The sequence below is a fragment of the Onychomys torridus genome, chromosome 2 (assembly GCF_903995425.1).
Source record: "Onychomys torridus chromosome 2, mOncTor1.1, whole genome shotgun sequence".
Taxonomy (NCBI): Eukaryota; Metazoa; Chordata; class Mammalia; order Rodentia; family Cricetidae; genus Onychomys; species Onychomys torridus.
In genome coordinates, this window is record NC_050444.1 from 145,219,627 (window position 1) to 145,237,181 (window position 17,555).

General features: G+C 49.5%; 1 protein-coding gene across 6 annotated transcripts in view; it reads right to left on the reverse strand.

Annotated features, from left to right (window-relative positions):
* Positions 1–10,222: 10,222 nt before the first annotated feature.
* The window catches only part of Ptpru (protein tyrosine phosphatase receptor type U), a 75,461-nt gene continuing 68,128 nt past the window's right edge, over positions 10,223–17,555 (reverse strand). For all 6 annotated transcript variants that reach the window (XM_036177044.1, XM_036177043.1, XM_036177042.1 and 3 more), the window contains 6 exons: positions 16,003–16,176; positions 14,286–14,426; positions 13,504–13,629; positions 13,216–13,373; positions 11,538–11,673; positions 10,223–11,346 (listed from right to left, as the gene is read on the reverse strand). In XM_036177044.1, coding sequence (XP_036032937.1) covers positions 11,284–11,346; positions 11,538–11,673; positions 13,216–13,373; positions 13,504–13,629; positions 14,286–14,426; positions 16,003–16,176 — 798 coding nt within the window. In that variant the 3' untranslated portion in view covers positions 10,223–11,283. The remainder of the gene's footprint in view (positions 11,347–11,537; positions 11,674–13,215; positions 13,374–13,503; positions 13,630–14,285; positions 14,427–16,002; positions 16,177–17,555) is intronic.

Sequence of the window (17,555 nt, forward strand, 5' to 3'; positions counted from 1 at the left end):
ACCCTCTTCTGGCCTCTGCAGACACCTGCACTCATGCGTACATACCCCCACATAGACACACACATCCTTTTTTAAAAAAATCTTTAAAAGAGAGAGAATCCTAAACGGATTCACAGGCCTTCACAGGCTTTGGCCTCTAGTCTCTACCACATCAAGTAGCAAGCTAGAAGCTACATGGAGGAAAATGTGCTCTAAGTGAGGGAGGACGTTTACTCTGAAAGCCTAGAGGCTTGTCCTGGGATTCACCTTTGGGGAATTGAAAGGGACTCCGCACAGCATCCTTGTTTTCTGTGGGCACTGTGGCATCAGTGGCTCCCCTCAGTCATTAAAGCCAAGCTGTAAGTGCTAGGCTAGAGTGCTTTGCTGTGATCTCCCCTCAAAACTCAAAGCCTAATGGAGGTTTTATCAATAACTCAAGCAGCCATTGCCTAACATGTACAAAGCCTGGGGTTCAATCCCCTGCACCACACAAAATGTTAACACACTCTCGTGGATCATAGTTTGCCTCTAAAACACAAAAGCCTATCAAGGGTTTTTTTGTTTGTTTGGGTTTTTTTTTTTGTTTTTTGTTTTTTTTTTGGTGTGTGTGTGTGTGTGTGTGTGTGTGTGTGTGTGTGTGTGTGTGTGTTTAGAAGTGTCATTTGCAATAACTTGGCTTTCACCTTGGAAGAGACATCGCCATACATTCTGCACCACTGAACCCTCAGACTTCTCTAAGAAAGCGAAACCTCTGAGACTCTGCAATTTGACTCCCAACCTCTAGTCCACGTTTTGCCTGCTACTTTCTGAGAATGGCCAGCGTGTCCTTGGTCTAGTGTGCTGGTGTGAGGGGCTTTTTAGATCCTCCAGCTGAACCTATTATCTAGACTGTCTAATGAGAGGGGAAAGGCAAGAGATTGGAGGTAGCATTGAGCAAGGCTGGGAATGTAAATTGTTGGCCCTTCCAGGGAAAATATAACTGTTTCTCATAGTGCTTGGGAATTAACATAGAGCAATAGATAGATCAATGGTTACAAAGCATGGCTACACTGTTTTGGCTCTGTAAAGGCACTGTTAGCCTGGCTAACAACCCAGATCTGGGGAGGTAGTGGGCTCATTCAATGAATAGATCTCTGATGGTTAATTAAACTGATGTAGTGGCAAACTACATTCTAAATAACTATGGTTGGGGGCTGGAGAGATGGCTCAACAGACCACTTGCTGATCTTGCAGAAGACCCAGGATTGGTACCCAGCACCCACTTGGTGGCTCACAACCATCTGTAACTCACGTTGTAGGTGATCTGATACCTGAGTCTGACCTCCATAAGCATTGGGTGTGCACGATACACATATATACATGCAGGCAAAACACATACACATAAAATAAACCAATCTAAAAAATAATTTTAAATGCCCATGGTTATACCAATAGGCAAAAGCAGCTTCAGCATCGGTCAGAAAAACCTCTACTTACAATGAACAGCAGTGGATGCAGAGGCTCTTAGCTGTTCAAGATGTAGAAAGCGGGCTAAAAAGACATCTCAGTGGTGAAGAGCTCTTGTTGCTCTTGTAGAAGACCCGAGCTCAGTTCCCAGCACTAACATGGCAGCTGACAACCATCTTCAACTGCAGTTGCAGGAGATCTAATGCCCTCTTCTGACTTACACAGGACCAGATGGGCACATGGTGCACATACATACATGCGGGCAAAACTTATAAAAATGAATAAATCTTGTTTTAAAAGTGACAGGTGTAAGTTAAACTCTAAACACATTATTTACACCACCCCCTCTAACGCTCAGGGAACACTGCAAAAAGAAAGGGCCAGGAATTGTGCAAGGTATGGTGAAGGGCTGTGAAACATCTTTCCTTAGACTGAAGGCAATGATTGTAGTCATTAGCTCACACGACTGCACTTACCAGCTCTGGACCCACACAAGACCAGCTCTATCAATAATCAGTCAGGGAAAGGAGAGGGGGCTCACGGAGCCCCACCCCTTACCTCTGAACTATTGACTATGTATGCTCTGCAAAGCCCACTAGACCTCAGTGGATAGCTCCGAACCTATATGGCCCTGGGCAATATTGATAGATCCAAAACAAAATGAATAGACATGAATCTGAGAGAGCTTTGTGGAGAGAAGAGAAGGACTAGGGCTAGTGAGATGGGAAACAGAAATGGAAAGTATACCAGTACACAAGATGTACATATATGAGCTTGTTTTTAAAAATTAAAAAGTTTTAAAGATTTTTTTAAAAATCAGAGATAGCAGGTACAGCTGGAGTCACCACTTGAAGTGTTCCAGTCATTCTCCAAAATGCCACCACACCCTGCCCAGGTGCCAAGTAGGCAAGTTTGTGTGAGGGGGTCAGAAGTCACCCCTTTTGTAGGTCAAGCCTTCATTAATCTCTGTGGATCTCTGAAAGAGACAGACAGGGAGATCCAGTTCACCAGCAGGACAGAGAGAGAAAGACCCAAGAATGTCTACTTATGTTCTTCCTTCCATAACTGGCCTCACTTGATTAGTCAGAGGCCCAAACTAGGGTTTCTTCCAGTGGCCAAGCATATCCATTTCAATAAATTATTCATTTAGAAACAGGAAACGATTAACTGCACACTTAAGCTGAGCATCTATCACAGAACTACCTACATCACCACCTTGATGGGGGGTGCCTACAGTAGCATTCTGTACCCTAGGAATTATCACCCATGCTCCAGAATCAGTGCCTAGCAACCTCCAAAGATAGAGGTACTATCTTTCCCTGAGTACAGTCGTTCTAAGTAAAGGGCTACAGGACCCTGTGAAGGAAGGTTAAATGAGACAGATGGAGTATACTTATGGCACTATTATAGGAAGCTTCCCCAGGGGCCTGGTATCCTCTCCAACCAAGAGACTCTGGTTGGTAAACTGGTTTAGGTCTAGAACCTGGGAGACAGGCCATAACCCACAGGTCAGGTGTTGACCACTGCACTACTAGTACATTGGTTGTTTTTTCTATATATAAATCAAAAAAATAACCCAGTAGGTGGTCCATCTATCTCTTTCCTGGGACATGATGATCAGACAGTCATCACCAAAGACCCCAGTAAGCCAACACTTTTGAGTTCTGGGGTATCCTTGCTGCCTTTCATAGGAACTCTTGCATCTACCCTTTGGCTATAAAGAAAAAGTATTCAGCCTCTGCTGATACAAGGTCCTGTCTTTGCCATGGAATCAAAAAGCCCATACAAACAAGAACATGCTAGGTTATTACTGGACCACAAGGTGAACATTCACAGCATTTCACTAGGACACAGTGTGGTGGTTTGAAAGAAAACAGCCCCCAAAGAAAGTAGCACTACTAGGAAGTATGTTGGAGTAGGTGTCGTCTTGTTGGAGGAAGTGTGTCACTGTGGAGGTGGGCTTTGAGGTCTCGTATGTACTCAAGATACCACCCAGTGTCTCAGAACATTTCCTGTTACCTTCTGATCAAGATGTAGCCAGCACCACGTCTGCTTGAACACTGCCATGCTTCCTGCCATGATGATAATAGGCTAAACCTCTGAAACTGTAAACCTCCACCTCGGTTCAATGTTTTCCTTTGTAAGAGTTGCTAGCCGGGCGGTGGTGGCGCACGCCTTTAATCCCAGCACTTGATAGGCAGAGGCAGGCAGATCTCCGTGAGTTCGAGGCCAGCCTGGTCTCCAAAGCAAGTTCCAGGAAAGGCGCAAAGCTACACAGAGAAACCCTGTCTCAAAAAACAAACAAACAAAAAAAGAGTTGCTGTGGTCATGATGTCTCTTCACAGCAATAGAAACCCTAACTAAGATACACGAGTTCTCCCCCCTCCTTTATATATTCCTCAATGCCTCAGTTATGTGTCTATCTTCTGGGAATTTTTATGTACTGTAGTTTGGGGGGTTTATGCGTGTCAAGCCTGTTAAATGTCCCTCCAATACCTGCCTCCTTGAGTGTTTAAAACTCCTCCTTGAGCTTTTGGAGCCCTTCCTTCACATTATGTCATGGGGCACTAGAGCATCTCAACTAATGAAATCCAAGCCACCTCCAAGGCCAAGTTTCAGCCAAGCAAACAAGCAGGCTGTCAGAGCCAACTTTGGCCATACAATTAGCACATTAAATCCCTGACCCATCTCCATAGATTCAGAATGACAATGTAACCTCTTCCAACCTTCAGATCACCTCGCACATATATGGTATAGGCAGGGAGTATGCCAAGTCTCACCATTAACAAACCTTTACATCATTGTTGCTGTGTAAACTGTCTGCTCTCCCATCCCAGGGTACACCTGACTCACTGAAGCACATTGGGATTTGGCCTTGTTTATGGATATAATGGTCATCAAGTGCCTTTGTGACTTGTCTTTAAGAGGTCTGTCATCCCCTTTCAAGACATCTGCCCCATATAAGGTCATCACAGAGTTTTCAAACAAAGGAAAATCAGATACACAAAATACACACAAAAAAAGTCATTTTTGTTGGCAGGGGAGGCTCATCTGGGTGACTCCAAGACCCAAGAGTCTCCATTCCACTGAATCCAATCAAATGTCCCTATTCCAAGCGTGAGGACTGAAGTCTTCCATGAGTCATCCCCAAGTCTCCCCATATGACACTTGCCAGTGTTATAAATCTTAATGATGCAACCCACACAATCAAATTTTATGATTCATTTTTCAGCAGTCACATCCCGGTGGCTACATAAAATCAAAGATTCCTTTGCAGATGACACAGAAACACCACGGCTCTCCAACTATCATCTAAGCTGAGAATTAAATGACCTGGCCTTGTCACTTACTTTCTAGGGAGTGTGCTCCAGTACATTCAAGGATCCATTCCCCACCACATATGTGCCCCACAGTCACCATGACTGAGGTAAGGGCCAAGTGCAGAAGTTACCAGGGCACCCAAGATGCGTGCTTCAGTTGGCGTTGAATTAAAGTCCCTCATAGGTGACGGCATAATTACAGTGTCACCATGTTGTAGATTATGAGTCTTCAGTTTCCTGTTGGCAAGGAGCTCAACACTTTGCTCAAGGCCAAGGGCACAATGAAATCAATCAGCCTGTCTCCTGGGACCACCTGTGCCCCAGTCAGTATCAATTAGGACCCAATCAAGAAATAGAGCTCATGTCCATAATAATATAAATATGAACTTGAGGATTTTAATATCAAGAATAATAATCCAGCAAGTGACAGTTAATCACTAAAGCAGCCAAAGAATGCTCTAAAGACCCAGAGGCAGCAAATGAGGAAAGCAGTTAAGTCTCTGCAGGGACAAAGTAAATAAGAAACAGACAGAGGGGCTGATGAGATGGCTCAGCAGATAAAGGTGATTGCTGCCAAGCCTGACAATCTTGGTTTGGTCCCTGAGATCCATATGGTAGAAGGAGAGAACTGACTATCGCAAATTGTCCACACACATGCCATGACAACACACACAGACAGATAGATAGATAGATAGATAGATAGATAGATAGATAGATAGATAGATAGATAGATAGATAGATAGATAGATGATAGATAAAAATGAATAAGTAATAAATGTTTAAAGAATATTATTAATCTATCTATCTATCTATCTATTTATTTATTTATTTGGTTTTTAGAGACAGGGTTTCTCTGTGTAACACCCCTGACTGTCCTGGAACTCACTCTGTAGACCAGGCTGACCTGGAACTCAGAGATCCACCTGCCTCTGCCTCCCACGACCGCCTGGCAAATTTTACAGAATTTTAAAGGATGGAGGCCTTAGGAGATTATCTTCCCTCATTCAGTCAATTCAGACTTCTACTATGAGACCACAAGAACATGCAGCCTACAATGGCTGAGAAATTAGCCAGGCCATGAGGGCTAGCCTGGCCTATACTAACGGCCCTTAGAATGGGATGCAAGCATGTATAATCGGTCTATAAAAGTGACTTTCAAGTTCAGACAGGTGAGCCTGAGGGGGCATCTGGGCTGTCCCACATGGGTCACAGAGGAGAAAGGAACTGGGTCTTTGCCTTTGTGTTAGGGAAACAAAAAGGAAGGAAAGAGAGCCCGACACAGGGGAAGGACTTTCCTACTGCGAATCACCCTGGTATTGGTCTAGCGCCCCTACTGACTGATTCCAGCATTGCTTCCTCTCACAAAACTGTTAAGGAACCAGCTCCAATATCAAAACAAGGCAAAGAAGGGTGTATTCAGAGCTGGGGGTGATAAATTAGTAAATGGCACAGGGAGAGAAGCAGATGGGGTTGGGGAGGTGTGGAAGATGTGGGGGAGGGGCAGGGCATGGAGGGTGGGGAACAGTTATCAAGGAAGAGGCAGAGAAATGAGTTCCTAAGCCTTTAGGAAGAGAGGCTTGCCTGGCCTGGGGCCCTAAGGAACCAACACCATCTCCATCTCGCTTAAAAAAGAAAATGCACTCACATACCAAACACAGCTCAAGAAAGCCACATTGTTCTACTTTCAAATGAACAGAAAATAAAATTCCTGGACAGATTCCTTCTTCCCACCCCTGGGGATAAGTGGGAAGTGAGTTGAGACGCATTTTATTTTCTTGAAAAGACTCTCCCAGTTCCTTGGCTCCTGCTGAGTCAGGCTGCCCCCGCCATCTGCAGATTCTGAGGCCTTCAATCATTCATTCAGCAACATTTTCTACAGGTCTACAGGGAACCAAACACTGAGCCCAGTGCGATCTTTGGTTGTGAGCCCCGCTTAAACCTGCTCCCAGCAACTGTGGCTTCCACTGAGGATCAAGAAGGCAGGTCCTACATAAGAGAAATGCCCAGCAACGGATGTGGTTTGGGTCCAAATCCCCAGGAATTTCTGGAACAATTACAAGAGCCATGGCCTTGAAGTCATATGACGTGGGTTCTAATCCTCCTCAATTCTTTTTTAATGTGAACTGAAGCATTCATGCACATCCGTGCTTGCACACACACACACACACACACACACACACACACACACACACACAAGGTTTTTTTCAAAAGAAAGTAGTAGTCACTGTTTTATTCACCAGGGCCTCGGCTCCAGACCTCTTGATTCCCACTGTGTTAGACTCCATCATAAACTGAAACTCTCCTAAGTCAAAAGTGCCTTTAACCCACCTAATCTACCTAGCATCATAGCAACGCAGTACCCAGAGAGTGTAGGTAGCTTGTCCTCTGCTCACATGACCACCATCCAGCATCGCTAGAGAATGTACACTAATATATTAAAGGCTGGTGAGATAGCTTATCAGATGAGGATATTTGCTTCCAAGCCTGACCACTGGAGTGTCATCCCTAGGATCCATGTGGTAGAGAAGAATTGACTCCTGCAAATTGTCCTCTGACCACTACACACATTCTGGGACATACACACACATACAACAACAAAATCATTAAGCTCAACTACTGTAAACCATTAAGTTGAACTATTGTAAATCAGGAGCTGCCTATATTGTGATATGAAATGTCCTTTATCAAAGGACAATTGTGTCAATAGAGAGTGAAGTATACTCAGTCTTTTTTAATATTTTGCCTCAGAACCAGTCATGCAAAAGGGTACCATTACACTCACTGTGGGGTGTTTAGGGAACCATGCATGGTCACCTCCTGGTAGACTGTGGGGCCAAGAGGCCCATCCTTGGCTTGTTGGCTCTGGAGCAGGCACTCCTCTCAATACCTAGCTGGGCCCCAACTCCTCTGAAAGGCTTGTGAACTCAGGCAAGCAGACCCCCACTTCCTCACTTCCTTCCCTCCAAATGCCAGGAATTTTGGAACACCGGCTTCAAGACTAGTTCTTTGCTAGACAGTAAATACAGCAAGGTAAACACAGAAGCATTCCCTGTCAAGGAGTTCAACAGTGTGGGACAAGAAAAAAAGCAATGTCTACACCTACAACATTGCATGCATCAGTAAGCCTTTGGTGGGTAACAAAAGATCCCCATATTTCCTATAAAGAAAGACGTGTTATAATCACTCCAGGTACTAAAGATTAGCCAGGCAGCCTCTTCTAATTAATCATATTTACCCAACAGATCAACTGGTTAAATGATGGCTTCATTAGTAGGTCTGGCAGCTAGTAACTGACTGTTGGGGGGGGGGGATGCACTGTGTCCCCTCCAGATGCTCTCAATCATCCAGTAGGCAACACAGGCTTCCATACAGCGCAGAGTTCCAGGACAATGCAAAAATGCCTCAGGTCTGGGATCTGACCTCCACACTCTGCTAATTCCACCACATTCTATTGATCCACACAAGTCAGGGATCAGTCTTGACCAGTCTCTCTGATGCACATTTGAGTCCAGCAGGTAAGGCTTACAGGTCAGCTCAGAATGAGGAGGTGGGGGTCAGTCTATGGGCAAGCAAGGGTGACCCTAACTGCCCGATTATTTTTTGTTTATGTGTATGCATGTATGTCTGTGCACATGAGTGCGGGTGCCCTCAGAGACAAGAGGTATTGGATCCCCTGAGCTGGAGTGACAGGTCCTCTGCAAGAGCAGAGTATGCCCTTAACTGCTGAGCTATCTCTCCACCACCCCCTAATGAATTTTTAGCTCAGACTAGAGGAAACTGAATTGGGAGTCATTAGAAGAGGCCCTACATTAACTACACGGGTCAGGCAGTGTGAGAATAGAACCCATGTATCATAAAGCCAGTTTTCACGTGAAGGGAGAGATGCAGAGCAGGAAGTGTCTTGTCCAAGGCACACACACAGCAAGCTTGTGACAGAGCCAGGGGTGACCTGGGTCCCCATGAAGGAGCCTGAGGCTGGGAGTGGGTTGGCCCAGGGCAGCTGAACAATCATGTTCAACAGGGCTGTCTCTCTCTGTCCCGTATCTACCACACATTTAGCAAATGAGCCCTTCCAGTCCTTTGAAAAGGCCTCCATCACTATCTCATCACATCCTAACAAGACTGTTCTCATTTACAGATGAGAAACTGCAGCCCAGAGAGGGCAGCTGACCCACATCGAGCCCCCAGATGACTCACCTGGGATCTGTCTGCCCGATGCCAAAGGCTGACACTCTCTTATTGTAACAACAGAGCTGACCTTGACCTAGGCCCACCACCTCCACTCCCACCTCCCAGGGATAACAAGTAGCTTGAGACCTCAAGAGGAAGCCCATTGCCTGAGGAACAGCTTGAGAAGTCTGGTGGTTAATATGGTCAAGCCTCTAGGCACACCTCCCTTGGGTTCCCTGAGGAGAGAAGACCCACCTTAAGTGTGAGAGGTACTATTCCAAGAACTGGAGTCATGGACTGAGCAAAAGGCAGAAAGGGAACTGAGGGCCAGTATCCATCGTTGTCTGCTCCTTTATTCTGTGGCTGACACATGTCCGTGTGTGCACGTGCAGAGGCCAGAGGAGGACATCTGGAGATTTCCTCGGTTGCTGACCACATTATTCTCCCCCACTGACCTACAGCTCGCCATTTTGGCTGGCTGGCCAGTGAACACCCAGGTACATTTGTCCTCACCAATGCCGAGGTTAGAGACATAGGCAGCCACGCCCAGCTTCTGTGTGGGTGCTGACCTGTTAAGTCAATTTCTCAGCCCATGTCCTCCGCTTCTTGACTGCAAATGTGATGTAACCAGCTGCGTGGAGCCCCTTCCCCACTGTGACACCTAACCAACCTGACACACTTGGGAAAAGGCAGTTGAAGAATCACCTCCATCACATGGGCCTGTGGCCACACGTCTGTGAGGAACTGCTTTTGTTTAATGGTTGATGTGGGAGGGCCCAGCCCACTGTGGGCAGTACCATCCCTAGGCAGGTGGGTCTGAGCTACGTAAGAAAGACAGCTGAACACGAGTCTGGAAGCAAGCCAATAAACAGTGTTCCTCCTTGGTTTCTGCCTCAAGCTCCTTCCCTGAGCTCCTTCCGGCCTTGGCTTATTTCAATGATAGACTGCAACCTATAAGATGAAATAAACGCTTTTGACCCTGATGTTTATCAGCGTAATAGAAGCCAAACTAGAGTACTCACTATGGTGGACTGTAGCCCTGCACTGTAACCCAGAGCGACCCCTCCCTCCCTGAAGCTGCTTTTGACACTGTGTTGCAGGAATGAGGTAAGTACCTAATACTGGGTGAAGGCAACAGGACCAACGTCCCCTGGAACTACCTCTGTGGGGGACTCTGAGTGATGCCCTGGTCCATATCTCTGCTGTCTGGTGGACAGAAAAACCAAACCAAGCCTAGAATCTAGGCCTCTGACCCACGCTGTACCGGGAAACTGGGAAGGGAGCAAGTCACACACAGAGCCACTGACTGGCATTCAGAGAGCACGTTTATTTACAAAGCGCTTTACAAACATTACCTTACACCTCCCCACAGCCCCCTGTGAGGTAGGTCAGTAGTCATATCTACAGTTTACAGATGGGGAAATTGAGGCACGAAATGGGGGTGTGGCCTACCCCATTATAAAGAGAACTTCCAACCCTCCCATCAAAAAAGAACGAAATAACAACAAAAAAGGTCCTGGTCCTCCATCCCAGAGCGCCCTTCTTCCTCTGAACTCTGGGAGCTGCCCTGCTCTACCCTGCCTCAGCCCAGCGACAGCCTCACCGAGAGCCACAGGGATCTCAACCCTGGGGGCTGTGATTCAGCCTTGCTGATTGTCACAGGCCCAAGCTGAGCAGGACTGAGCCATGGAGGCCCGAAGGCTAGGGAAGAGGGAGCCGAGGTGATATTCTGCATATACCGGGCCAGGCAGGGATGGAGCCCAGGAGGGAGGCACAGGTCCTGTTGCAGGAATCTCAGAAGCAGAAGTAGGGAGCACGGTGAGCAGAGCACCCCTGAGTCTGCAGGGGTGGCGGGATGGAGAACAGAGCTGCAGGAAGGTCAGCGTGTCCCACTGGCAAGCCAGGGGAGAGTCCCAGCTTCAGGACTCTTGGGGGCTAAGCCAGGTGGGACTCAGCCCCTGCCAAGCCCCAGTGAGCCTCCACCATGGGTAGAAGGGGCCACACTGGGTGCAAACCTTGGACACTCCCTCTGCAGGCCCCCATTCATTTCTTGCCAAGGACTGGAATGGAGTGGAGGGGCCTGGCCTGAGGTCCCCCCTGCTACTAGTTGTTCTGGCCAGTGTCACTGTCCCAGGCTTCTCTGCACAGGCCTGCAGGGCCCTCCAGAGGTGAGGCTAACTAGTCTTGCAAAGCTCCTCCTTGGCCTGCAGCCTGCCCATGGGGGCCACCAAGATAGTACAGCGTCCACTCCAGTGTTCTCCCTGTGGAATTATGGCTGAGCAAAGTTGGGGGCACAGGCCCTCCTCACCAGTCTGGGATGATGGGCCACGCCCTGGGTGCTCAATGGGTGCCCCAAGCCAGGTGCCTGCTATCTCAGCTCCAGAGCCTCCAGGTACTCCAGGGCCACGTCGTAGCAGAAGTGGTATTGATCCTGGGAAAAGAGGGCACCTTGAGCTCTGACCACCCTCTGGAGAAAGGGACATGAGGATGATAGTCTAACAACCCAGGACTAGAACAGAGGCTCGAAGTTAGGGACCAGACAGGAGTGCATAGGTGCTGAGGAGCCTGCTGGGGGCTTGGATGGGGAGCCGAAGTGGCTGTGCTTGGGACATGGCTCCTCACCATGGTCTCCACCATATTGGGCTTGTAGTTCCGAAGCGTTTTGGCAGCAAAGAAAACATCCACCAGGCTGTGACAGCGGATCATCTCCAAGACCGTGGCACAGGCGCAGAAGGTACCACTGCGGCCGCCTCCATTTCTAAAGGAAACACAGGAAAGGTTTGGGGCAGGACCTGGGAACCCAAGGGTGAGGTGGGGGAGCGAGGCAATCAAAAGGCAGGGGTGGGGCTGGAGAGATGGCTCAGAGGTTAAGAGCACCAGCTGCTCTTCCAGAGGTCCTGAGTTCAATTCCCAGCACCCACATGGTGGCTCACAACCAACTGTAATGAGACCTGGCGCCCTCTTCTGTATATATAATAAATAAATAAATATTTTTAAAAAAGGGCAGGGGCAAGGTCGGAAAGGTCAAAGGTAAAGGTAACACTCAAGAGCCATGAAGGGTGGGCTAGGGGGCTGAGGGATGAGAAGTGGAACCCAGAAGGGAGCCCTAGGACCAGAAGGTAAAAAGATAGTTCAGGGTTGAGAATGTTATCCAAAGCCATGCATCATGTCAGAAGATATCTTCAAAAAGGACTGGCCTGTAGACTAGAGAAAAGATCCAGCCACACTTCAAGAGAAAGTGACCGAAAGGGGAAGCCACAGAGGCAAACAAGGCCCAGAGCAAGATGGGAAGACCACCCAGACCAACAATGTGGATACCCAACACAGGCACCAAGCCTAGCCTGCGGCACCAGGGATCCTCTCCTCCTCTTGCCCTTGTTCCCACGACCCAACACGAGCCTCCTGGGAAATGGGAGACTATCCACCCCTTGGCTGCAGGACTCTCTCACCAGAACTAAAGGTAAGTCCTCAGAGGACAGGCCCTGAGCTGGCACTGGGAGGCCCCCAAAGTGCGAGAAGCATGAAAAAGAGGTGACTGTGCCCAGACATGAGAGAAAACATGCATTTCTGAACAGAGGAGCATATAAATGAATGAACAAATGGGATATAAACTGCAGAAAGAGAGTGCTACAGGTGTGCATGCAGAAACACAGACGAGAATCCCACATGCTGCATGGAGCCAACAAGGTGGCTCAGTGGGTAAGGGCGCTTGCCACGAAGACCGATGACCCGAGTTCAGTCCCCAGGGCCCACACGGTGGAAGAAAAGAGCAGACTCCAGCAAGCTGTACTCTGACTTCCATGCACACACTGTCACACATAAACACATGCCTGAGCATATGTGCATATGCACACACACACATTAAATACGTGTAATTTTTTTAAAAGGTTCTAAAGCATGCTACCTGGAGCCAGCCTGATGCCTCAGTGGATAAAAGCACTTGCCATGAAAGCCTGGTGATCTGGGTTTGAGCCCCAGAGCCCAAGTAAAGGCAGAAACTGAGAACCAACTCCACAAGGTTGTCCTCTGACCTCCAGACATAGACTGTGCCGTATGCATACCCACACATCACACACATACACACACACACACACACACACACACACACACACACACACACACACACAAATGAAAAACAAATTTAAGTACGCTATAATCTCACGGGGTGAGGAGGAATTCTGGTAAGATTCTCATTAAACTCAGCTAGTTGGAGAGACCAGGCCACAGTCCATGGAGGGAGGCTGGGCTCCTCTTGCTCGCCCTGAAGGACTCACCCACCCTCCTACCAGGGAGCACTCACAGACAGTGCACCACCGTGCGCCCGTCCCCGCTCTCCGACTGCCACTTGTCCACCTCGGCCAACAGGTGCAGGAAGGCCTTCCTGGAGTCAGGCGTGTCCCGGTAAGCAGACCAGCGCAGGAACTGGAAGTGCCGTACCAGCAGGTGGCCCTCCTGTAGCTGGGGACACAGCAGCCAGGCAGAGAAACAGGAGCGTGAATGAGCCCCCTTGATGACCTTGAGAGGGGTCACCCAAGGCAGCCCTGGCCACCACCCAGATTCTCACCCTTGGGTTCTTCAGGACACTCACCCGAGAAGTGTTCTGTACCCGGAACACTCGGGCCACCAAATCTTCATTTGCCGTGCCAGACACGAACTCCACCTCCATGAGACCATACTGCTGCCGGCCGGGCTCTGGCCAGTACTGCAGGCAGGGCTGGGGCACAGAGAGAAAGCCACGTAGAGCAGAGCCAGTCCCTACCCCAACACCGGCTCTGGGGATTCCACCATGGCTCAGGGCCTGGCTCCAGATTCCCCTGCGGCACACCTATCTCTGCACCACTCACCTGTCAGAACACAAGGACAACGGCCCAGAGAGAGCAATGGCACATACAGAGTGGTCACGGCAAACTTCACGAAGAGTGAGTGCCATGATCCCCACGGCTATGTGGATGGAAACCTCCTCTCTAACATGCTAGCTACATTCCACACACGTGTGTGCATGGACTCCTGCATCCTGTTGCCTTCCTCTGAGAAGAGGCAGGGATAACCCCACCCATCCCAAACCTTGGAGAAAGCACCTCCTCTCTGGGAGGTCTGAATTCTTTTCCCCTCTGAAACCTCTATCCAGAGGCCACTGTCAACCGTAGATGAGACCAAATGTGCACAACACATTTGGCTTACAGCAGGGGCTCACAAAAAAAGGAGCGAGCTGGTTCCGTCTGAAAGGCTTGTTTATAGATTAGGAAACTAAGGTTCTGAGAAGGACTGTGACTCTTCTAACACCACAGGACAAACTGACAGCAGAGCTGGACTCCTGCTCTTGACTTTGGGGACCGTGGCTGTAAGTGCCGAGGCCCTGGCCAGGCTCACCCAGGCGGAGTTGGACTGGTTGAGCTGATTGAGCATGACAATGGAGGTACACCCATAGTCGTAGACCAGCCGCCAGAAGTCAGGTGTGGTACTCTGCAGGGGGTGCAGGGTCACGATGAAGGCTGCGCTCCGTGTGTAGCTCTGTGGGGAAACGGCACTCAGTGGGCCCCTCTGACGGCTCTGACCAGAACCACCAAGAAGCCAGCACTTAGACATAGATGATCAGAGGCTTTCCTGAAGACTGGACCACCCCAAACAGACTCCAGCCGACCCCTTCCCACAGACAAACCCACTGGCATCTAAGAATCAATCCTCTTGGATGCCAAGCCCACGACACATGGCTGGAATCAGGTATCCGAGGCCTGAGGGACCAAGGCTCCTCTGCAGCTTCTTCCCCCGGCAGCCTGTTCCCACCCACGATCTTCCCTAGCTAGACACTCCAGAGCTGCCTCTCCAGCCCCCAGGATCTAGATAGCACACTGAGGTGAAGTCGGGGATAGAAGGGAGGTCATAAAACCCTAAGCTTCCCTTCTAAACTATGATGTTCCCCAGGGTCCTTCAGCAGACCTCACCTAAGTGAGCCAGTGGGCGCGTGTACATGCACACACATGGATGGGCTAAGTGATGGTGACTGTGAGCCTTCTCCCATGTGTGTGTCTCACTGCAGCGATGGGGTTTCAGCTCATACCAAGAAGCCCACAGGCACCACCAGGAGGCCCCCTCACTGGAGAAAATCCACCACAGCTTGTGCTGTCCTGCTGTGGAGGCTCAGAGCCATGAACTAGGCCACCAAAAGCCTACCTCCTTCTGAACAACTTGGGGGGCCTCTCTCCACCCTAGGTGGAGGTCTTCCGGTTGTGCTGAGCCTGGCCTGGCTCCCCTCACTTCTGCCTCCCTGTAATTCACTGTCTTTGACTCTTTCCTCTTAGCAATGTCTGTTCTCCGTGTTTCGCTCCTCGTCTCCCATGATGGCCTGTCCCTGATGTGTCGAGGAGGGCAAGTCAGCCTGGCAGAGGGCTTATGTGGCTATGGATGGAAAGTCACATTCCCCACCCCTTTTCTAAAACATCTGTTCTCTGCCTGTCTGCCTCCTGTACTTCTTCTCTCTCACCTGGCTTTAAGAGGGGAGAGGTACAGGAATGATACTCACAGACTCTTCCTTCTCAGAGGGTATCATCCTCGGTCCCACAAGCCACAGCACCCATGTCCTGTTCTGTTTGTAATGCCCAGTAAAGAGGGTGAAGTCCCTTGGACCAGGGACAAGGGGTGGGTCTGCTAAATGGTTCCTGTACCCTCAGATCACAATTAGATAAGGACCAGGGGTCACATCACTACTCTAGGTCAGGTCCTGGAGTTGGGTACAGACCCATCGCCTCAGAACAGACTCCTCTAGCTCTGAATATCGGGTTATCAAGTCCTGACCTCAAATCCTCAGGGATCCCCAGTCAAAGTCACCCTAGCCCTGGCTTTGCTGAGGCTGATCCTGGAGACCACCCTGCCTGAACTCCACCACACAGATCCGCACTAAAGATGACTATAATACCAGAAGGGGGGCACTGAATGGCCACAGTAGAAGACTGATGGGGTAAGAGAGTCTCCTGTGGGCCTGCCTCATGGAATGGGCATTGAGGGGGGATGTCCCTCTAGGTCTGCTCCATTGACTCCTGGCCCTCCCAGGACAGGGAGTTCCAGAGCCACTGCCGCCTCAAGCTCTCACGTCGGTTAGGGCCGCGTTGATGTAGTTGTTGGGGTCTCCGTCGGTGGAGATAAGGAAGGGTAGGCAGCGGTCTGGGGGCAGCACATCCATGCTGCGGTTCTTGTCTCGGTTCCTGGGCAGCAGAGCGATGCTGCATTCCTCCACGTCCAGCGGCGGCGTGACCGAGTTCAGCGTCTGCAGAAAGGGAAGTGAGGACAGAGTACAGCCAGGGGCCTCCTCACAATTCCACAAAGGACTTCCGGGTAGATAGTTAACTCTGTGTTGTGAATGGAGAAACTGAGGCCCAGAGACAAAGAAGTTAGGGAACCAAGCTGCCTATCACCAGGCCACGGTGGGCCTAGACTGAGCTTTGGGACGACTGTCTGTCACCCTGAGCCAGTGTGGCCTTGGATAAGTGACTTCTTTTTTCTCACTTGTAAAATGAGAGTGTGATACACCTTTTTCACAGAGCATCTGGAGATCATGAGATCTCAAAAACAAGATCATGCCAGGCACTGAGCAGAGCCTGATGGACCCAGGGCTCAGTGTGTAGCAAGCCCAGAGAGGATCAGCATTAGCTTGTCAGTGCTTTTAAAGATACAAGCCTGAATCCCATCTCTTCCCTAGAGCCGACCTCAGACACAAGGCAGAAGCCTTGGTCACAGCTCTGTCTAGACAGAATGTAATCCTGAGCACCGGGCCCAGGTCCTAGCCAGGGCTATGACATCTCTGCACCCCACCTTCAGGCTTCATGTACCAGAGTCTCAGTTTCTATCTTATTCTTGGGGATTCCTCCCAGGATCCCAAGTCCGTCATGATCCCCAAAGCTGATACCCCTCTCCAGGAATCACCAGTCACATTTCCCAGGTTACCCTATGCTGGCTCCAGAACACCCTAATTGGCAGGTGCCACATGGCTAAGGGAACATAGGAATGCTAAGTAGAGGGAGCCCCTGGGTCTCTGGCACCCAGACATCAGCAGATTCCTCTGGAGAGCAGCCTGTAGCATGGTGAGCCTTGCCCTACCCAAAACAGACCACCAGAGCCTGGGTCTAGCATGAGGATCCTGGTTCAACCCCAGAATCCACACTTAAAAAAATATTAATAATAAAAAGAAAGCTAAACATGGTGGCACTAACTTGTCATCCCAGTAGGGGAAGAAGGAAACAGGCAGACCCCACACACCCACCCCCAGGACTCACTGGCTGGCCAGCCTGGGTTACTTGGCAAGTTACAGACCCTTGAAAGACCTTGTCTCATGAAAAAAAGGGGGGGCAGACAGTACCTGAGGAACAGCACTTGTCCTCAGCCACCACCCCCCTCGGTGCACGCCTATAATTACAGCACCAGGGAGGTAAGGGCAGAAGAAATATCAGGAGCTCAAGGTCATCCCTGTCTACACCACAAGTTCAGGACCAGGCTGGGCTACATAAGGCACTGTCTCAGAAACAAAACAAACCAACCCACAAAAATAGCAGAACCGAGAGCAGGCAGAGACCAAGTGTGGCATTATCATTGCATCCCTGGATCCAGCTGTAACTGATGGCACCTTCACACTTGGCAGTGGCTGCAGCC